This window comes from Cotesia glomerata, linkage group LG6 (genome assembly GCF_020080835.1).
Source record: "Cotesia glomerata isolate CgM1 linkage group LG6, MPM_Cglom_v2.3, whole genome shotgun sequence".
Lineage (NCBI taxonomy): Eukaryota > Metazoa > Arthropoda > Insecta > Hymenoptera > Braconidae > Cotesia > Cotesia glomerata.
Window position 1 is genome coordinate 20,648,659 of NC_058163.1, and position 21,688 is coordinate 20,670,346.

Below are 21,688 nucleotides of genomic sequence, written 5' to 3' on the forward strand. Positions count from 1 at the left end.
TGTATGAAAGAGTAAAAGAGCAAAAGAGTGAGATGATATTTTTTAAGTGAGATAGATACAGAACACTTGGATGCATCTGAATAATTCATGGATGAAAGGGAGGCCAGGAGGTAGAGGGATCTAAAAAATATAAATAACAAAAATAAACAATTTTAAAAAAGGATGCCAAATAAAGTCCAGTGAGAAAAAGGGAAAGGCTGAAAGAACGTTCATATATATGTGTTACATATATATGTATATGTATACGCGTTAATACGAACCGGTAACAATATCGTTATACCAAAAGATCATTCTCGTCATCGCGATAACGAGAGTCAAGTAAAAGAACATCAGTATTCATGCTATCGACTTTTTTTTCGAGATATTAATCATACTTATCAATGTTTATTTTTTATTATTTATAATGTTCAATACTTAATATTTAGTAGTTTATTTTTATCGACATTTACTTTATTTTATGTATAATATATAATATAATCTTTTATAAATGTTAATACCTAAATTATTTAATCATAGGTCTCGGATATTCGCTGAGCATCTCCGGCAGAGACGGACGACATCCAGATGTCGTCTCCAAGGTCACTGTGGAATTCCTTGTCTTTTCAAACGCGACCGTTGAAAACAGCGTTACCTTACAAATTAACAAACTCACTGCTGCGGAATTTCTCGCAAAGTTCTACCGGCCGCTATTGGATATGCTCCAGGATGACGTTGATACCGGGGATACCTTCACTATCTTCAGCATTGGCGAGACTGACGGCAACTTGGATATTTACTTAGCTATGGAAACTCCTCAAGGTATTTTTTTTTATATTTATTTTTATTTTTAGTAAATAAACAAATTTTTTTTATTTTTTATTTTATTTATTTTCTAGCATACAGGTTTATAGAGATGCAAGAGCATCTGGACATAGAGCTAGATATTAGATATATTATCCTATATTATACAAAGTATTTAAAAATATATATAAAAAATATTAAAAAATAATTTAATTACAGGATTTAAAGCCAAAGCTGAGGTAATCGACATGCTGGTACGCAAACGTGAAAAAATTCAAGAAACCCTCGCTGGCAGTGGAGTCACGATAAATTACTCACCCTGCGAGCACATGGCTTGCGACAACGGCGGTAGCTGCAGCGACCAGTTGGTCGTCTATGAGGACGCGAGAATAACAAACAGCCAAAGTTTAATCCTAACATCTCCACGAGTAACCCACGAGATGATTTGCCGGTGTCGGGAAGGATTCACCGGAGCGAGATGCGAGCGTCGTCAAGATCCATGTTCTCCAAACCCGTGCCTGGAACGTGGCCAGTGCAGACGAGTCGGGTACGACTTTATGTGCTCCTGTCCGGCAAATCGGGAAGGAAAACTCTGCGAGCTAGAACGCGGAGATGCCTGCGTCAGCAATCCCTGCAGAAACGGGGGATCTTGCAAAGTCTCTCCCGACGGGTCAAGCTTCTTCTGCTTATGCCGCGCTGGCTATCGTGGAAATCATTGCGAAGCAGTGACCGATTCTTGCAGACCTAATCCTTGTCTTTACGGTGGTCTTTGCGTAGGCCAGAAACCGGGCTATCGCTGCAGCTGTCCTGAGGGCCACTACGGGAGACACTGTGAGCAATCTACCTACGGCTTCGACGAGCTGTCCTTCATGAGTTTCCCAGCATTAGACTCGACAACTAACGACATCACGATAGTCTTCGCGACGACCAAACCCGACGCGCTGCTACTTTACAATTACGGCCCTCAAAGCGGAGGCCGCTCGGACTTTATCGTCCTGGAGCTGATCAACGGTCGCATCGCTTTCTCCTACGGCGGGGCAAGAAGCGCAATCACTCTGGTGAAGGTCGAGGGTGGAAGTCGCTTGGACGACGGACACTGGCGCAAAGTAACTGCTACCAGAAATGGACGCGTAGTTTCTTTGAGTGTGTCAAATTGTCGCGAACACGGCGACGTTTGCGATGAGTGCAAGCCTGGAGACGGTTCCTGCTACGCGGATGACATCGGACCAACTGGAACTTTGAATTTCAACAACAACCCACTGATGATCGGTGGTCTGGCTTCTGCTGATCCAGTCCTAGAAAGACCAGGCCAAGTTCACTCCGACGACCTGGTCGGTTGTGTCCACTCAATTTCAATCAACGGACGCGCGCTGAACCTGACCAGTCCTCTGGCATCTCGAGGGATAAAGAACACCTGTTCTCGTCCTGAAAACGGAGTTTGCGACGACTCGCAGTCAGTTTGCGGCTCTGGTAAGTGCTACGACAAGTGGCACTTAACATCCTGCCAGTGCGACTCTCTGACGGCCCCTAATTGCCGCGGAGCCCTCGAGCCGGTGAATCTAAGCGACGGAGGGTACGTAGAGTTCAAAATTTCAGAGAAGCACAAGCGGATGCAATTGCTGGAGTACTTGTACGGCGGAACAACGTCTTGGTCCAGAAACAAGGTGACGCGCCGAGCTGCCAAGGAAGAAACCAACAATCTTATTTCCCTGGGAGTTCCTCCGCCGAAGAAGATGAGTCTGATGTTCCGTACAATAAAGACCGACGGGATTTTAATCTACGCGGCGACTAACAAACATTACACGTCAATAGAGCTGAAGAACGGACAGTTATCTTACACCTCTCTCCTGGGATCAGCGGTGAACATGACCGGAGCGGTGGAGGGCGGGCTGGCTGATGGTCGCTGGCACAATTTAACGATATTCGCTCACTCACGAGGCCTGCAAGTGATTGTAGACGGGCAGCTGACCGGGGACGAGCTTGATTCAGCCGGAGTTCACGACTTTTTAGATCCGTATCTGACAGTCCTGTTTGTCGGCGGCGTCCGTCGTGATCTTTATTACCACGACAGTTATCCAGTTACGTTCGAAGGATGCATCGCTAATTTCAGCATAAACAACGAGTTACAGCCGTTCAATGGCTCCGGTTCAATTTTAAAAGACGTAATGTACCACGGCAAAGTGTCCCGGGGCTGTCGTGGCCCCATTGGTATCAGCGCGGCAGCCACAGCGGACCCTCTCAGCATTGGAATAACTCTGGTAATCGTTTTCTTCGTCACGCTCCTCGTGGCGATCCTCGTGAGCTTCGTGGTCTTCCGTCTGAGGCGTCAGAGCAAAGAAAAAGCGCCCTCGGTGGTTAATAAAAACACAAACGCTATAATCACCGGGAATTCTCTTGTTGGATCCGGCAACGACGGCCTAATGTCAAGGCATGAAAACACTTACATATCAGACACCTCGGATCTCAGGGGAGTCGGTCATATGGGCCCCGAGTTGATCTCCAAGAAGTTCAAAGAGCGCGAGCTGAACAGCACCGAGCACCAGCGGCCCCAGAGGCCGGACATCATCGAAAGAGAAGTCACTAAGAGCCCGATGATTCGCGACGAGCACCCCCCGATGCCTCCACCGACCCAGAGCTCCTTGCACTCCCACGAACACAACCCGGAGCCGGACATGCCCGAGCACTACGACCTGGAGAACGCCAGCTCGATCGCTCCCAGTGACATCGACATTGTCTACCACTACAAGGGCTACAGAGACGGAATGCGCAAGTACAAGGCGACTCCTCCGCCCATTGGAGGCTACGGGAACCATCACAAGCACAGTGGGACTCCCCATCGACATGCTGGGGCTTTTCCTCCCCGAGCGATGCCTCCTCCGAGTGTCGGCCAGCCAACAACCACTCCGAAGCTCCTCCAGAGCACTCCCTTGGCCAGGCTGTCGCCCAGCAGCGAGCTGTCTGCCCAGCAGCCAAGAATCCTAACTCTCCATGACATCAGCGGGAAACCTCTTCAGTCAGCGCTCCTGGCTACGACATCTTCATCAGGAGGAGTCGGCAAAGACGCGCTCAACTCCAACAGCGAGCGGAGCTTGAACTCCCCGATAATGAGCCAGCTCTCTGGGTCAACGGCCAGCCGAAAGGTCCCCCAGTCTGCCAACGACACCAGCAACAACGTACCAACCGGCCCGATGGGTCTCACCGCTGAAGAAATTGAAAGGCTCAACTCCAGGCCCAGAACTTCTAGCTTAGTGTCCACTTTGGACGCGGTGAGTTCCTCCAGCGAAGCCCGCGGACCTCCGCCTCCTCACGGGCCGCTACATCTTCACCGAAGACACACGCCACCCACGGAGAGACTCGAGAGGAGAAACTCTTCGACTACTGATGAAAGCGGCAACGACAGCTTCACTTGCTCCGAGATCGAGTACGACAACAACTCGCTTGTTGGTGATAAGCGCTCGGACAACTTGTACAGCAAGCCGGAGGATGAGGACCAGCCGACGAGGACTGATGGGTCACCCCAGTCGACCAAGCCGCCCTTGCCGCCCAATGTCAGCTATGATGGGTTCGACAGCTCCTTCAGGGGCTCCTTGAGCACCTTGGTCGCTTCAGATGATGATCTTTCCACTCATATGGGCAGCTTGTACAGGCCTACGAATAATGGATCACCTTCGACGAACACTGCGCTCAGTTGGGACTACCTCCTCAACTGGGGACCCAATTTTGAGAGCCTGGTTGGGGTCTTCATTGACATTGCTGAGTTGCCCGATAGCAACAGAGTTCCCAACACCCTCAGACTGCCTGCTAGTATTCCCAAACCTTCTGAAGAGTATGTTTGATGTTTGGTGACGATACCTAGATAATTTATTGATATTATCTTGCCATTTATTATTTTTTATCATCAGTTGATGGTAGATGATTGATTAGGCGTATTTATTGTATAAATTAATTAATAATTGTGGAGTTTTCTTTGTGCTGTAGGTACCTAAGAATTAGCTTTAAGGTCGACATCTTGTATCAGGGTGTCCTTATTCTGGTTTGTACAGTCCTAGCAAACTTATTTTCTTGAAAATTAAATAATTATTAATTATTGTCTCGGCTAGAGGCGAGTGCCATTAAAGCGTGCACAAATTATATTTCTTCTTAACTTTAATTTCTTTTTATTGCGCGTCCATATAATTAGCAATTGTACATAGGTTTTTATTTTTAGCCATTGAAATTTATTATAATTAAATGTGAGACTGATTTCTTAAACTTTACTGGCCATCGAGGATTAAGAGTCTCGTTTTTTATATTTTGTACATTGTCTTATTGCTAAATAATATACTATATTATTTTATTATTTTAAATTTAAGATGTAAATAGTCAATGATTGTTTATGTAAATGATAGAAAATGTATGAGTGATGTAAATCATTGAATTTGTAATAAAATTTACAGTTTAATTATACTCATTTGTAATCGTTAATTTATTTACCTATAAAATATCCAGTAATCCTATTAGATAATTTACATAAGAGTATTTTATATGTTTATAGGTAAATTTTATTAATATTCATCTGCATTAGATCATTAAAGTTGTTTATGAATAAATTACATATTATTAAAGTACTAAAGTGTGTAATTTTATAAAAACTAAATACAATTTTTTAAGGATATTTTATTTAATAGTACAAAAATTATTAATTATTTAAAAATATTAAAGTACCATTGGTTAAATAGATTTAAGCTTAAAAATTTAATAGTTACAAAAAATGGCATTACATTGTCATGGAGATAAAACTCATTGTCAATAAAAAAAAAAAAAAATTCTTTTGAAAATGAGTTTTATAGGAATACTTTAATCTTAAAATTTATTTTCAGTCTACAATTATCTTTGGGAGAGTATTCTAAAATAAGTATCGCTTGGTTATAAAAATACAAAATTACAAAATTATTATGAAAATTAAATTAGCCGACTTTTGAAAGTTTTTAGAATTTTTTTATTGGAAAAAATTAATAAAAAAAAAATTGACATGTAGAAAATTTGATCAATTATAAGTGCAATTTTTAAAAATTATTTTTTTTTTCTCATAATTTTTATTGATAAAAAAATCAAAAATTGTCAAATGTCTGCTAATTTTAATATCATAAATTATTATAAAAAGTACTTGCTAAATTAATTATTATTAAAATTCTTCAAAACGTGATTTGATATAAAAATATTGTAAGTATAAAATTAATAAATTTTATTACCAATTATCTAAAAATTCAAACCCAGTCTTAGGAATTTCCTCCTCAGGATTGCTCTGCAAAAACTGGAAGCTGTTGTACGAGCTGGGAGTCTCGAGCAAAGCTGTAGATTCACTAGCATCAGACTTAGCTCTATGATTCAAATTAATATTCATCTGGTTTTTGGTGCCAGCATTGCCATTACTATTGCCATTCTTGCTCCCAGAAATTTTGCTGATGACAATTTGCTTCTGGGGTACCAGGCTCTCTAGGTCGTCATCAGGCTGGTTCATCTTGAGTATAGAAGTTTTGTTCATTAGTTTTGTGAAAATATTACCCGTATTGTCAATACTAGCGCAGTTATTGATTCTAGTGGAGTCGACGTTGCTGTAGACGCTGTCGCTGAAGCTCTCTGACTGGTACAGACTGACTTGGGTCGAGGTCGGGCTGTAGTCATTTGATGAGCTGTCAAAACTGCTCTCGTTTATTTTAATCGGGCTCAAGAAATGAGGAGATTTATCTGCGTAATCACTGGGAAGTTTGGTTTTGATCTCTGACGGCAGCTCTAGCAGGTGCAAGTTCATCTGGGACTGGGTCATGAACGAAAATGGCCCCGAGTGCTCATCTCTCCACTTCAAGGTCTAAAAATCATCAAGAATTAATCAATTAATTAATTTATATTGATGAATAATTATATAAATTTAAAATTAGCAGACGCTTTAAAATTTTTTTAACAAATAAATTACAGGAAATTATTTTTAAAAATTTGCTTTAATATTTTTTTTTAATTTCTATACTTAGAATTTTTTTTCTAAAATTATTTGTCATAATTTATGAAAATTAATTCAGCAAATATTTAATCATTTTTGTGACAAATAAATCATCATGGCACAAAAAATTGATATTTAGAAATTAAAAAAAAAATTAAAATAGCAATTTTTTAAAAAATAATTTTTTTGTTAAATAAAATTAAAAAATGATCAAGTTACTGGTAACTTTAATGTCATTCATAATTTATTTGATAAAAAATGATAAAATGTCTCTTAAATTTACTATCAAAAATTTAAATTGCTACTTACTGATCCAGTCTCATCAATAACATACTTCATACCAGTCTGGATCCTCAATTTAGGATAACAATCATAAATCTCTTTATTTTTATCAGTACCTAGTGTCGTATACTTGAGAGCGATTTCTGGCTGGATGATGGTCTCGTCGATGGCTTGATTTTTCTCCTTCAAGCTCAAAGTATTCCACAGACCTTCGTAGGCTTCTTTGGTAGCTCTAACATCATCTCCAATCCGCTTTGCCAGAGGATTCAAACTGTAAAAGTAGTCTTCTGCGATGGAACTCAAGCCCTTTGTGGACATTGTTCAATTTAATACATTTAATACTTGCTTTGGAATTTAAATTACATTTGTAAACACTAGTTCATGAGATCAATTGTGACAGAAGTTTGACAGGAGCTTATTTTTATCCGTTTGGTGTCAGTAAAGCAGATTTCAAATCTTTCCTATTTTTTTAGCTTTAGCAAATGCCCGACAGGCAGCAGTAGTGCTTTAATTCTCGTCCTGGCAAGTTGTAAAATTAAAATATTTTCAATTAGTTTGTTATTTTTAGAAATTTCATAAATAAAAATTGAATTTAATTAAAAAATGTAAATTATTTTCACTAAAAAAGTAATTATTAGTTTTTGTCCTGACTTGTGAAATTTATCAGTCATGCTGATTGTGTTTTGACAGCTCTGAAATTCTTTAACTAAAATTGGTAAATAAATACTTTAATTAATATTTTTATAAATAATTATAAATTTACTGACTAATATTTTATTTTTTACAGTTTCTTCAAAATTTTACAACTGCACTTGAGTTCAACGACCAATACTATACTTTAACCTCAAAAATTGACAGCTGATTGCTAGTTTATTATTTAGATAAATATTTTAAAGTTGATAGGAGGAAAAATTAATCAGGATGTCTAGAAAAAAACACAATATTGCTTACATAAAACCAGAAGAACCTAAATTTATACGGGATTTAAAAGCTCAAATTGGATTTAAGGAAGGTCCTGATGTCAACACCAAGGTACATTTACTATCTTATAATAATAACCAGAATATTTAAATGTTGAGCAACAATTACAACATTGATTTAGAAATAACTTTCTAAAAGTATGTCAAAAAACAATTGACAGTTTTTATGGGATTGTTTTTTAATTTTTTAATTAAAAGTTGTTTACCAATAAAAAAAAAAACACTCCCATTATTAAATAACTGCTATTTTAAGTGTCATAAAAAATTTTTACTGCTTATTTTTAATTGTATTTCTTCAATTGATAAAAATTAATTTCTAAAATTTTTAGAGACAAGAATTATCAGAAGGTGAAGAAGAAGATTTTGAAGATCGTGGTGAAGAAAAGCCACAAGTTGTCGTTTTAAGTAAAGAACACTTGACTGCTGAAGAAGCTGATGAATTTCAGAAGAAAAAAGATCTAGGTACTGTTATATAAGTAACTGTATTTTTTTATAGTTAATTTAATTAAAAATGATTTTAAAATTTCACAGAAGAAGCTAACGCTCCGGCAGATCTCTCCAAGAGGATAATTTTTAATCGAAAAGCCAAACCAGAGGCAGATGTGCTAGACCAACCACCTCCCAAGAAAAGTAAATCCAAAAAACCTAAGCTCGTATTATCCTTCGACGACGAAGACGAATAACGTAATCTTAATTACTAATTATAAATATAATAATTATAAATAAAATTGTACATAAATTTTTTACTCTAAAATAGTTTATCGATTTTTATTTTTATTTCCTTTTAGGAGGGGATAAAATAGAACAAATTTCTATAAACAATTATTAAATATGATTGGTTCATGATAAATAATAATAATAATGGTAAAATAAAATTAATCACGTGATTTGTGGGACAATAAAAGTCTAGAATAGAATCCAGTCCCTTACTACTTTTTTTTTCTTGTTTTTTTTATCAACATATATATGCTGTATAATTTTAATTATTATTATTATTATAAAAGTATAAAATGTATACGTCATAAAATGAAAGATCACGTGATATGAAAAAATATATATAATATAGAGCCGCCATCTTGGCAGTTTTTTCGACGATGGAGGTAAAGGAGGATGCGTGACGTCGTCGAGTTTCAAATAAACATAAAATATATATGTGATTATATTGTTAATAGTAACAATAATTATTTATAAAGAGTGTCAAAGTGTACTACTTAATAATATATTAAATTACAAGCTAGGTAATTGGTAATAATTAGTTAAATTTATTTTAAATAAGCGCGGCATGCTGTGTGCTGTATGCAAGCGTGGTGTATAATTGTGTTGGTGTTCATCACAGTGATATTTTTATTCGTACCAGTATACATACTTGATACTATTTCATATAAATTATTTATTTATTATCATTATTTAACCAGTAATTTAATAAACTATTTATTTTTTAGGTTAAATCGGTGGTTAATATTTCTTAAGCGCAGCTGTTTGCCCGAAAAGCTTTTTGAGTCCTTGAACAAGCTTTTTAGGAAATGGCGGGATCTATTTCATTATTATTATATATATATTAAATATATTTTCACGAGATATACTTATTAAAGCACGATAGACACGTGCGTTTGATTGATTCATTTAAAAAGCTCTATTTTGTTGTTTATTCTCAAATTCATCCAGGATGTTAGAGTTTTATTAAACATAATGTCTCTTTTGCAATTGCAGCCTCAAATAACACAATATCAGGAGCGTATCTACGACTCTCTAATTACTCAATTAATTAATTAACCATTTGTATCATTAACTTGCTCTAAATTATCAGTTGGCTGTAGAAATTTGTAAATAATCACTGAAAATTATTTTTTTTTAGATTATGATAATTGAAAAATTCGCCGGAGAGATTGAATTGACAAAGGGGAGAAAAGCTATCGAATTATAGGGACGCTGTCGGGTCTGGGGTAGACAATGAAAGCAACCCTTGCGAATTATTTAGGGGTTCTAAATTCTCCTTTGTAGAATTTAATCACGGCCCTGATGTAGATGGTTTCATTTTTAACGTTACTAACGTTCTCCCCGCCATCTGGTGTCTGAATTTAACTGATAAATATGGTTTTTTTATCTATTAACAATTATTATTATTATTTTAATAATAATAATTATATTTGTAAAAGTCGAGAAGCCTTTAACTTTGATCTCAGGATTTACACTGACTGTTCGCCGGGCTCTTGTCATTTTCTGACTACTTATTACTTCTAAATTATCAAAAACTCAAAATTATCAATTTTTATTTTGAAACTTATTTTATGAATTTTTAATTTTCCCGCCAAAAGTTATAAGTTTTATTAAAATACTAAAATCAGCAGAAATTTGGCAATTTTTTATTTTTTTTAATCAAAAAAAATTATTTTTTTAAAATTACACTTGAAATTTTTCAAATTTTTTTTCAATAAAAAAAATTTTCAAATCACAGCTCATTTAATTTCTATACATTTTTATTTCAAAATTTTTTTGCTATCAAAGCAACGAAGCTGGTTAATTTATATCCTAGCTTCAAAATCCTCAATAAGATTCCCAGCTCTAAGAGAAAGGTACCATTTCTTCTTGGATAGTAGGTCAGTTGGATAAGGTACAGATGTACAAAATAAAAATTATTTTCTTACTTTTTTTTCCCTGAAAAAAAAAAATTGAATTAAATCCTGACAAAAAAAAAATAATTTCTTCTCCTTTCAGATATTTTAGAAGTTGAAGTTGAAGCTAAAAATTAAATAGAAAAGTTCCGCGTGTTGCAGGTGACTGACTGACTGACTGAGCCACGGCCATGCGACGCTACGTTACCTCGTCCCTGTTAGTCTCTTCCCCTCGACTCCGGGCTCTCCGGCTCTCCTAGTCTCTCTCTCCCACTCTCTGAACATCTCGAGCTCAACATCTAACTCGTGTATTAGCACACACGCAGGAGAGTCACCTCTCGGCGTCTCCTGACTGACTATATATATATTACGAGCACACAAAAATTCGGTTTAGTTTTTTATTATTAATTATAGATAATATTTTTTTTGGATTTCCTGGATTATTATTATTATATATCCCTCGAGTGAATTTAATAGACGTGTGTCTGTGTTTCCTATATTTTTTCATCTAAATTAATCTTACCTCCATACCTAACAACAATATCCACAACAATAATAATAATAACAATTAACTATCAATTATTATTATTAAAAATTAATAATTATTGTTTGTTAATTTAAAAAGTGTTGATTTTTAATTAGTAATAATATTAAATCTAGAATAACATAAAACCACAACCCCGCCATCGGGGTTACAGTGCCAGTTAATTTTTATTGGTTATGGGACGTTGAGGGAGCTCTACTCCGGAGTGCGGAATTCGTTGTGCGCCATTTTGAAAAATTTCCTTTTACTATTATTTCCGTTCGTGATTAAGGTTTTATTATTTTTTATTTATTTATTTATTATTGCTGATGTTGCTCCAATATTGTAAATAAATAAAATCAGTGTCTCCCGAATTGAAATAAAAACAATCATAGAGGTTTGTGTGTGTGATTGACAGTGGAGTGACAGTTTTTTTCAAATAATTAATATTGATGATAATTGATTAAAACTAATAGTACTAAATAAATTTTAGGATACAACAGAGTGGTTCCATGGAAGGTACACTGGAAGAACCAGTGGTCAAAGACCCGTCTTGTGACAGTGATGTAGCCAAAGGTACTGTTTAATTTTATTATTATTATTTATCTGTCTATAATTTACCCCATCAGGGTACGTAGCAGATGTTGATAATGATATAAAGGTCATGCTGGATCAATAATTAATAGAATAAAAATATTATTTTGACTTTTCTTCACAATATTTATTTGTTTATTTTTATTATTTTAGATCAAGTTATTCCAAACGGTATCAATGGAAACTATGATGACAATGAGAAGCATGACGACATCGACGACATGACATCAAACAAAATGGATGCTGACGCAGGTAATAACGATGATGACGCCGGTGGTGGTGGAGGTGAAGTAATAGAAGATGAAGAAGAAGAAGACGATCCAGATAATGATGACTATCATGGCAACAAAGATACTGAATTAGTTGAGCATGAGGTTGAACATGACGTTGGAGAAGAAAATTTCGAGGAAGAAAACCCCGAAGAAAATCGGGATGAAGAGGAGGAAGAAGAGGATGAGGGTGATGAAGCTAAAAAGTGTGATGATGAAGAGGTGATTGAGGGAGAGCTTGAGGAAAACAAAGAGTACGAAACTATGGACGTCGACAATCAGGATAATTCAGATGTCGAGTGTCTTGATGAAGACAACGCTCCAGAAAATCTCATGGAGGTGGATGTTGATCATGAAATGAATGATGATGTCGAGGGTGACAAACAGGAAGACGATAACCAGGACGAGCATGTACAAGACAGCGACGGTATTCAGGAAATTGATAATGTCCAGATTATTGACGACGAGCAGAATGAGGAAGACGATGACGTGAGAGCTGTTTCCGAGAGCAGCGATGTTCAGCAACTTAATGACAGTATTGTTTCTGTTTCAAGCACTGGATCAGATTTGAAAATTTGTGAAGAGAATGGCAGCATTGGGAGTCCGGATATCGAAGAGATAACAGACCCCAAAAGCAATGGCCCCAGCAAGAATAATTTAGAGCGCACACCGGTAAAAGAGTCGAAGCCGAAAAAGGCGCGTAAACAAATAGATTTGAGCAACATAACTCCTCGGCGCAGTTCTCGCAATATTAAGCGCACGAGTTATATCGAAAAGGAGCCCGAGGAGGAGGTCGAGGTCGACAACTCCTCGGACATCGAGGAAATAAAGCCAGAGGATCCTCTTGCGTGTATCGATAGTAGTGTTAGTATTAGCTTGACTAGTAGTAGTAGTAATAACCATAATAATAAAGATAAAGAAAATTCAAAATTAAAGTCGCCTATTAAATCAAGCAAGACGACGATCGTTGTCAACGACACTAAACGTCTTGTTGAAATAGCCGCCAGCAGCAACAAATCTTCTAAAGGAGGCGGCAAAAAAGAGCCGACTTTGGTTATTATTGACACTAACTCTATTCTCTCCGGACGTGGAGGAGTTCCTATTGGTAGCAGCCACAGTTCCAGCAGCTCCAGTAAGACTTCTCACCACCATTCGCTAAACACTTCTGGATTCTCAGTACTGCCAGTTAATTTGAGCACCACCCAGACAATGTACCCAAATATGCGGACGACAATAACTCCAGTGCCGATGACCTCCAAAACAACTGGACACCCGAGAATACCCAGCAGTATAACAGCTGTTCCTACGACAGTCACCTCTGTGTCGGGTTCCACGTCGGCCTCGGCCTCTCAAATCCTCCCGACATTAACTGACGACATGTTTGTCGTAGAAGCGCCGTCCTTTATCGTCCCTTATGTATACGAGAAGCCCCCGATAAAGCCGCTCAAGGAGTTTGTCACCAAGCTGGAGAAGTGCATCGAGGAGGTAGATCGCGAGGAGAAGGCAGCAAAGGCCGCGAAGAAGGAAGCCAAGAAAGCTGAAGGAAATCGCGACTCTTCATCAGAGTCCGGCAAGTACGACAGTGACGACGGGGGCAGTGTTAAAAGCGTGTCCAGCAGGAAAGAAGGCGGCAGCAATGCCAACGATTCAATTGAGTGTCTGGGCGAGACTAAACCATTTGAAGATAAAAATAAAATGCTGACTTACTTTGATTTACCTCTGGGTAAATTTTTCATGCAAATTGGGGTCAATCTTGTCCAAGAGTTTGTCCAGACGGATTTGCTGCGCTCGCAAAAGCGTAGGCAGGGCAAGACCAACCCTTCTGCGGAGACCCAGATGGCAATTAATTCGCTGATTAAGAATCTAGAGTTTAGTAAAGAAAACAATGAACCATTCCACTTAGACATGAAAAAGTGCGAGTTTTGTAATTTTAAAACAGAGTCTGCCTTGGTCATGCAGCACCACTTGGAGACACCTCACATGCGGAACTACGTGTATAAATGTAATTTCTGTCCTTTGGAGGTGCGCAGCCCCCATGACATTCTCTACCACATGGAAGCCGAGCACAACACGCGTGGAAGACTCGAGCGCGGCCCGGCCTTCCACCAGTGCCCCAATTGTCCCTTCGAAGACAACCAAAAGGGCAAACTGACGCGGCATATTCTTGCATGTGCCAAGAAGTTCAGGCCAGAACGTAACCTCGAGCCCTCTACTGACTGGGAACCCCCGGCGAAGATACCCAGACTGAACCGCTCGAGACAAATCAATCCTATGAACACCAACGCAGCTCTGGCGTTGGCTATGAGCGCTAAAGGACAGCAGCCCTTGTTACCCAAGTTGTTACCCGCTCCGGTGTCCGGCCGTGGCCGAGGACGACCACCCATGCAGCCTAGGTACTCTGATATCAAGTCGCTGAGACCCGGCGGCACGCCCGGGCGACAAGGTTTGTTTATTTATTTATTTATTTGTTTTTATTATTTACTTTTAATTAAATAATTTATTTTTTGGTATTTACAGATAATGTCACTGGAATGATGTACCGGCCGACGTCATCTGGGCTCTTGGTACCCACTTCTTATCAATTCGGTAGCAATCAAGTATTCCAGGTAAATATATATCTATATTTTTTTTTTGTTAAATTTTAATATTGCGAAATAAAGTTTTAAATGTTTAATAAATTTTTTTGGTATAGATATTTCGCAATGTAAATTAAATTTTAAAGACTGATTAACTTGTTGTGCAATTTGACCCAGTTGTTTAATAAATAAAGAATAAAATAATAGTTAGCAATAAAATTGTATTTTTAATTCCAGAATTCGTCAACGTGTGTTAAAAATCCAGCGGCTAAGTTGTTGAGTCAGCCGAGTATATCGATAACACCGTTGCCTCGCACTACTCAAGCACCTATTTCAAGCTCTGGATCACCATCTAAAGCTGGAAAAACTAGTTTTGTCATTTGTGAAATTTGTGACGGTTATATCAAGGTATTTTTTTTAATTTTATTTCTATTTAATGTATGATATAAAATAACATTGAAATTAAGTCTAAAAAATTGCATTTATAATTTTTTAGATGAAATTTAAAAAATAAATTTTTTCTTGCAATAATTTATTTGTTAAAAAATTTTTAAAAATTATCAGATGTCTCAAAATTTCAGTATCATGATATACAAATTATTTATTTTAAAAAATTTTTTTTTCAGGACTTGGAACAACTACGTAATCATATGCAATGGATTCATAAAGTTAAAATACATCCAAAGATGATTTATAATCGGCCACCATTGAACTGCCAAAAATGTCAATTTAGATTCTTTACAGATCAAGTAAGCTTAAAATTTTTGTTAAATAATTTTTAGAAATTTAAATAATTAATTAATTTTTTAATTTAAATAGGGATTAGAAAGACATTTACTTGGATCTCACGGACTTGTTACATCAAGTATGCAAGAAGCTGCTAATAAAGGAAAAGATGCCGGACGTTGTCCAGCTTGTGGCAGAGTAAATATAAATAAAAAAATAAATTTTATTAATAATTTTTAAATTTATTGTAAACAATTATTTTTTTTTTCAGGTTTATCAGTGGAAATTACTAAACCACGTAGCACGGGATCACGGAATGACGTTGAAGCCCGCACACTTATCGTACAAATGTACAGTTTGCACTGCGACATTTGGAATGTACAAGCAATTTGAAAATCACGTTTACTCCGCACATAGTGTTGTTGCAAAGCGGGTTATGGACAAGAAAAACACCCCGTCAACGCCGTCATCTAGATCCAATGACTCGTTGCTTAAGCCATTGAAAATAAACGACGAAATAACAATAATACCACAGCCAGCAAAGTCCACAAGATCGAGTAGTTCTTCACAGGGACGAAGCAAATAACAATAGTCAACCAAGTGATATGTGTACTTTGATTTTTATCTTTTTTTCTTTACTTTCGAGATATATTTCGCGTAAGTTTTTAATGATACTCTCATTACTTTATATAAATAAATTTATATATAGAAATAATAATTGAATGCAAATAATAATAATAATATTAATACATACAGAGTTGAGGAATAAATAAAGAAACCAAGACCGAACAAGATGTCGATTTATAATTTAATAATGCACTTGCATTGAACAACTTTTTAATTAATTTTACAAGAGAGTTTGACAATTTTCCAAAAAATTTATTAATTATAAATTTTTTATTAATTCATCAAACATACATTAGTTGACTAATTATTCCATCGATTATACTGATCTATTTATTTAAGAATTTTTATTATTGTTATCGGACATGCATAAAATAATATTAGTAACTATGATTATAATAATGATAATAATATTAAATAAAAATAATAATTCCTAAACAATAAATAATAATAGACTGTAAAAAAAAATAAACATTACATGGGTGGCCTTCAGTAATAACTCTTTGGTTAATCCTGAAGTCGCGTATTTCCCAAATCGCCTACGAGTGTAGTTTAAAATCAGAACAGAATAAAAAAATAAATAAAAAATAACAAAAAAAAACATACAATTATATAATTAAATTATAACGATTAGATTTCGATAACAATCACACACACACAGTATATTTGTGTTATATGTCGTGTATATTTACGCTGAAAATTTAATTATAGTATAGTTCTTTATATATATAAATAAATTTATATATATATGAATAAATTTATATATATATATTCTATATAATAAATATATAAATATATTTTATGAGAAAGAGATTGACGTATGCGTTTGTGCTTCTACCCGGGATCTCTTCAAATTATTAACGAAATTATTTTAATCAGTAAAATTGTTGATTTTTTTTTAAGAAGAGACAATTAGGGTGTTTTTTTTTTAAATAAAATTACAATATTAAGATTTTTTTTTTTTTTTTTTTTTTTTTTTATAATTAAAAGCAAGGTGTTGAAAACGGCGAACAAACATGAATTATTTTAAGCGTGTGTTAAGTAATTTATACATGGTGTAAACGGTCGTCTTAATAATTGTCATTATCATCACCATTTATCATGAATTCATCCTCGTCATAATAATTATTATTATCATTGTCATAATTTATCGATCGTCTTCATTTAAAGGGTAATTGGATAAAATTAAAAAAAAATTGACAAAATATAATAAAACAAAAAAAAAGAAACTGTACATTGTATCTATCTATAAGTTGGACGAATATTAATTATAAAAATAATAATCGAGTCCACGATGCATTGTAATAAACAATTATTTTAGCTCAGTATATTTTTATTTAAAACAAAGCTAATGTACATTAACATATAGAATTATACTATACGAAATAAATATTATAGGTCGTCGCGTCACCAAATTCGCAGTGTATGAAGCACTTAAAATTTATAAAGAAATAAATAAACACTAAAAATTGCTTTAGTTTTTCATTTATAATAATAATAAAATTTGGTACTTTATTTTTTTTGTATAAACTCAGTAATAGGCTTACATGTAATCATTATTGTAGATAGTCATTAAAGTGAGTGAAGTTTTAAACGTTAAGTTTAAAAAAAAAATTAATCACAAAAAAATTAACGATTTAGCTTTTTTTTTTTTTTTTCGTTAATAATTTTTGTACATTTAATAGTATAAAAAATGAAAAACAATACAAGTAATTTTAGAAAGTTGAATATATTCAAATGCAGTTATTAATAAATAATTAATAACAGTGCGTTTGTTTTTTAAATGCACTTATTGCTTATTAATTTTAATATTTTATAATTATATTATACAGTAATATTAAATATTAAATATAAATAAATGATAAATTTTATTACAGGTTTGAGGCATCAGTTCGTCTGTAATAATTTGTACAATATAATTAAATTTAATAATTATTATTAATTAATATAATTATAAATCAAGTGAATTAGTTATTAAACAAATAAATATCTTGTGTAATTAAACAAAACTTTTCATTATGAATTTTAAATACTAATAATACTTTTAAAATTAAATTTTTCGAGTACTCAGTATTCGAAATGAAAATCGAAGTATGACTGATCAAAAGTATTTATGCGAATGTAACCATCTTCCCCGCCGCTGGAGAAGCTCCGTCCATTGGGATGAAAAGCCAGGGAATTAATGGGCCCGAAATGTCCTTTGAGACGCGCAAATTCTTCTTCAAAAACGAGGTGGTAAAACCGGGCGTCGAATTTCCCTTGTCGGGTCGACGTTGTCGTGACGTCCATGGCGTCCTGGCCACCTCCGAGGACAACGTGGTCGTAAATTGGGGAAATGGTTGCTGAATTAATGGGTCTCTCGGTTTTGTATGTCTTGAGGTGCATTAGAGACTCGCTGTCAAAAAGTTTTGCGGTGTGATCTTTGCTGGCGGTGATAAACATCGTCCCATCTTTGTTTACCTGCATGATAAAAATTAATTTGGCAGATATTTCATTATTTTTATTTTTTTTTAACAAATAAATTAATTGTTAAAAATAATATAAAAAAATTAATAAATAATTTATGGAAAAAAATAAGAAAAAAAAAATAACTTGTAGAAATTTTTAATAATTATTTGATAATTTTCTTAACAAATAAATTATGACAAAAAAATTAACACATAAAAATTTTTTAAAATTAAAAACACAATTTTTCAAAAACAATTTTTTTGTTAAATAAAATAAAAAAATTGTTAAGTGACTCTAATTTTAATTCCACAAAATTATTAAAATTAATGTAGCAGATATTTAATAATTTTTTTTAACAAATAAATTATTTATAAAAAAATTGACATGTAGTAATTTAAAAAAAATTGAAGATCCAATTTTTTAAAAATAATTCTGTTTAACAAATTTTTTTGTTAAATAAAATTGACTGCTAAAATTAATGTCATACCTGCATGTCGTTAATTTGGCTTTTGTGCCCCTTTTGGCTGTTCAATTTCTTCCCAGTCTAATCAATTAATGTCATTGATCAATTAATCGAACTTAACTGTTATTTAATTAATAGATTAATTAAGGTAACTTCGTACCCTGACGTCCCAAATATTAATTTCTCCGTCTTCATGGCCAGTGATAATTGATTCATCTAATGCGCCCCACACAATGGCTGAAATTCTTGGTCCGTTTATTGGAATACGGATAATAGCGTCGTCTAGAGATAAAGTTGGCTCGACGGTCCGGGTATCAATTATGAACATCTCGCATTGATGACCCAGAGCTTTGTCAGTAGAAAATACGGCTGTGTTTGCTGAGAAACTAAAAGCACATGTTCGGACTGAGCTGTTTGTGTCCAATTGTCCTATTTCTTTGCCTGAAATGATGAAAATTAATTTAGCAGGTATTTAATCATTTTTGTGACAAATAAATTATAACAAAAAAAAAGTTTGTTTGCTAAATAAAATTAAAAATGATCAAGTGACTGCTAACTTTAAGTTAATATCATCATAAAATTCTTGATGATAATAATTGATTAAATAATTATAAATAGTTTACCTGTTTGACAATCCCAAATTCTCAATGAATTATCTCCGGAACCAGAAATAAAACGCGAAGAATCCCAGTTAACGTCAATACACCAAATAGATCCATTGTGTCCGTTGAAAGTACCAAGTCTCTCTCCGTTTAATGAATAAGGTAAAGTACCCAGTACTTGAACACTTGTAAAAATGGGACCAGTAGTTGAACAGACTTTTCGAATTGTTATAATACAAAATCCGTAAATTTATTATGAGTAATATGCGCATATTATAATTATTAAATGATACAGTAATTGATTTCTGTAAGTTTTTTCAATTATAAATCAAAACAATTATATTTTTATTAACTTGAAAGTTGACATGTCGAGAATCGTCGATAGATGCTATTTTTTTCATGAAAAAGGTACTAAATCGTAAACCGAACCATCAGTCAAAAAAACGGTATATCATCATTTTAAGTAAAAAAAATTGTACCATCTAATGAAACACAGTCCTTTCTGAATAACATATATTTTTTGCAAAGACATAAACTATAATTTTTATATTAAATTTTAGCGTTCAACTATACCTCCAAATTTTTAAAGTGGTACCCAGAACTTGAACAGGCTGAGGCCGTATAAATTTAGCAGCACTATAACCTCTAATAGGTTTATAGACTAGTGATCAGAATTGTGATTTGTATTAATTACTGCAATTTAAATAAGTTTTATGACTAAAAATTAGTGTAATTAAAAATTATTGAACGTTTTGAATGGAGTTTTTTGATTTATGATTGAAAATTTGCTTTGTCATTCATAAAAATGTAATTAAAAATTAAATAAAAATATTTATCATTTTTAAATGAACATATTAAATATTCACAGTATTATATTTAATATTATTCAATAATATTTTATATTTCTTTTGATATTTCAATAAAACGTTGAAAATTTTTGGTGCGCCTATTGCCATATATTTTATTAGTTCAACTACTGCTCCCGGAGTGTTCAACTACTGCGGCTTGTCAGAATTGATTGTTCAACTACTACTCCTTTCATAGTCTTTTTTAAAAACGTTGTCAAAATATAAATAACCAATTATCTTTGTTATTTTGCGCTTCAATCAATTTAAAATTGTTTACATTTTCATGAAAATCACTAATTTGAACTAATAATTACATCTTTATATATTAAAAGTAGAGTCAAATATGTTTTACTTTGAAATCTGTTCAACTACTGGGTACTTTACCTTACCAGACATTCGGGTTTTTATCTTTAGAAGCGCTGAAAATTAAATCATCCTCTCGGTTATACTTAATCATTGTGATTGCACGCTCATGTCCATGCAACATTAATGGTTTCTATAAAAAAAAGTTATTATTTAATGTAAAACTAGAATCTAGTATCATATTTAATTTAAATATTATACTAAAGTTAGATGACAACTGTGAATTTTTATTAAAAATAAATTTTAATTAAAAAAAAAAAAGCTTCTAAAAATTTTTACTAATAATTTAATTTAATTTTTATATGTGAAATTTTTTTCATTATAATTTGTCATTATTTAAACCTGACAATTTTTTGGTTTTATAAAATTAATATTAAAAAATAATTTTTTAAAAATTGCATTTTTTTTTCATTTTTAAAATAATTTTTATAAAAATTTATACATTCAGAAAAATTCTAAAAACTGATAGGTGTCAGTTTAATAAAATTACACTTAAAACTCCAACAATTGATGACACTAAAGCTGGCAGACATTAGAAATTTTTTAATAATTTTATGGCAATGAAATTATTATAAAAAAAAAATTCTATAAAAAATTCCACGTAAGAAAATTAATAAAAATTTTTAAAAGCATTTTTTTATTGTAATTGATTTGTTATAAAAATTTGAAAAAGTGACAGCTAACTTCAGTATCATAAAAATTGTCAGTATTATTCAAACTTTCGTATAATAAAAATAATAACTTGCCATTTTGAATTGTTGATCAATTAACTTTGTTGGTAAATACACTTTAGTTTAAAGGATAAACGCTGGGTAAAAAAGGTTAGATTATATCTGAAGCTTACTATTAAAATCGATTACAATTTAAAGTAGTCCACCAAGTGTCGCCACCTAAGTGATTTGCAAATTTAATTTCCAACAATCAGTCTAAGAATGTCACTGCTTTTTTCTATTCGAAAAAATTTAAATAAATAATAACACAAATATTTTATTAAATTTATAAATTTATTCAGTACAAATGA

At 33.8% G+C, this 21,688-nt stretch overlaps 5 protein-coding genes across 13 annotated transcripts in view; 3 read left to right on the forward strand and 2 right to left on the reverse strand.

Moving 5' to 3' along the window:
- Positions 1–5,079, forward strand: part of LOC123268206 (cadherin-related tumor suppressor) — a 65,969-nt gene extending 60,890 nt beyond the window's left edge. For both annotated transcript variants that reach the window (XM_044733130.1, XM_044733131.1), the window contains 2 exons: positions 517–798; positions 1,000–5,079. In XM_044733130.1, the coding sequence (XP_044589065.1) occupies positions 517–798; positions 1,000–4,616 (3,899 nt within the window). In that variant the 3' untranslated portion in view covers positions 4,617–5,079. The remainder of the gene's footprint in view (positions 1–516; positions 799–999) is intronic.
- An 848-nt stretch (positions 5,080–5,927) lies between these two features.
- On the reverse strand, positions 5,928–7,502 carry LOC123267054 (uncharacterized protein C1orf198 homolog). Its single transcript, XM_044731549.1, has 2 exons — positions 7,067–7,502; positions 5,928–6,628 (listed from the first exon to the last, which is right to left on the reverse strand). Exons 1-2 carry the CDS (start codon positions 7,355–7,357, stop codon positions 6,008–6,010), a joined length of 912 nt encoding a protein of 303 aa, XP_044587484.1. The 5' UTR covers positions 7,358–7,502; the 3' UTR covers positions 5,928–6,007.
- Positions 7,503–7,601: 99 nt separating this feature from the next.
- On the forward strand, positions 7,602–8,776 carry LOC123267059 (uncharacterized protein KIAA1143 homolog). Its single transcript, XM_044731557.1, has 4 exons — positions 7,602–7,754; positions 7,827–8,071; positions 8,349–8,481; positions 8,551–8,776. The coding sequence occupies exons 2-4, from the start codon at positions 7,961–7,963 to the stop codon at positions 8,700–8,702; spliced, it is 396 nt and encodes a 131-aa protein (XP_044587492.1). The 5' UTR covers positions 7,602–7,754; positions 7,827–7,960; the 3' UTR covers positions 8,703–8,776.
- Positions 8,777–9,097: 321 nt separating this feature from the next.
- Positions 9,098–17,210, forward strand: LOC123267047 (MOG interacting and ectopic P-granules protein 1). Of its 4 annotated transcripts, XR_006509950.1 has the most exons (9): positions 9,098–9,257; positions 11,648–11,730; positions 11,902–14,460; positions 14,535–14,623; positions 14,831–15,001; positions 15,220–15,342; positions 15,413–15,517; positions 15,591–15,976; positions 16,076–17,210. XR_006509950.1 is itself a non-coding variant. In XM_044731532.1 (8 exons), the coding sequence occupies exons 2-8, from the start codon at positions 11,667–11,669 to the stop codon at positions 15,903–15,905; spliced, it is 3,426 nt and encodes a 1,141-aa protein (XP_044587467.1). In that variant the 5' UTR covers positions 9,098–9,257; positions 11,648–11,666; the 3' UTR covers positions 15,906–17,210. The 4 variants fall into 4 exon arrangements, 3 of the variants coding, with proteins under 3 accessions (XP_044587467.1, XP_044587468.1, XP_044587469.1); XM_044731532.1 differs by having other exon boundaries at positions 15,591–17,210; XM_044731533.1 differs by lacking the exon at positions 9,098–9,257 and adding an exon at positions 11,262–11,433 and having other exon boundaries at positions 15,591–17,210.
- A 790-nt stretch (positions 17,211–18,000) lies between these two features.
- LOC123267050 (eukaryotic translation initiation factor 3 subunit I-like) lies at positions 18,001–21,584 on the reverse strand. Of its 5 annotated transcripts, none has more exons than XM_044731540.1 (6): positions 21,414–21,584; positions 20,694–20,800; positions 19,478–19,641; positions 19,015–19,295; positions 18,879–18,935; positions 18,001–18,403 (listed from the first exon to the last, which is right to left on the reverse strand). In XM_044731540.1, exons 1-6 carry the CDS (start codon positions 21,414–21,416, stop codon positions 18,011–18,013), a joined length of 1,005 nt encoding a protein of 334 aa, XP_044587475.1. In that variant the 5' UTR covers positions 21,417–21,584; the 3' UTR covers positions 18,001–18,010. The 5 variants fall into 5 exon arrangements, with proteins under 5 accessions (XP_044587475.1, XP_044587477.1, XP_044587478.1 ...); XM_044731542.1 differs by having other exon boundaries at positions 19,478–19,616; positions 20,693–20,800; positions 21,414–21,583; XM_044731543.1 differs by having other exon boundaries at positions 19,478–19,672; positions 20,694–20,723; positions 21,414–21,582.
- Between the last annotated feature and the right edge of the window lie 104 nt (positions 21,585–21,688).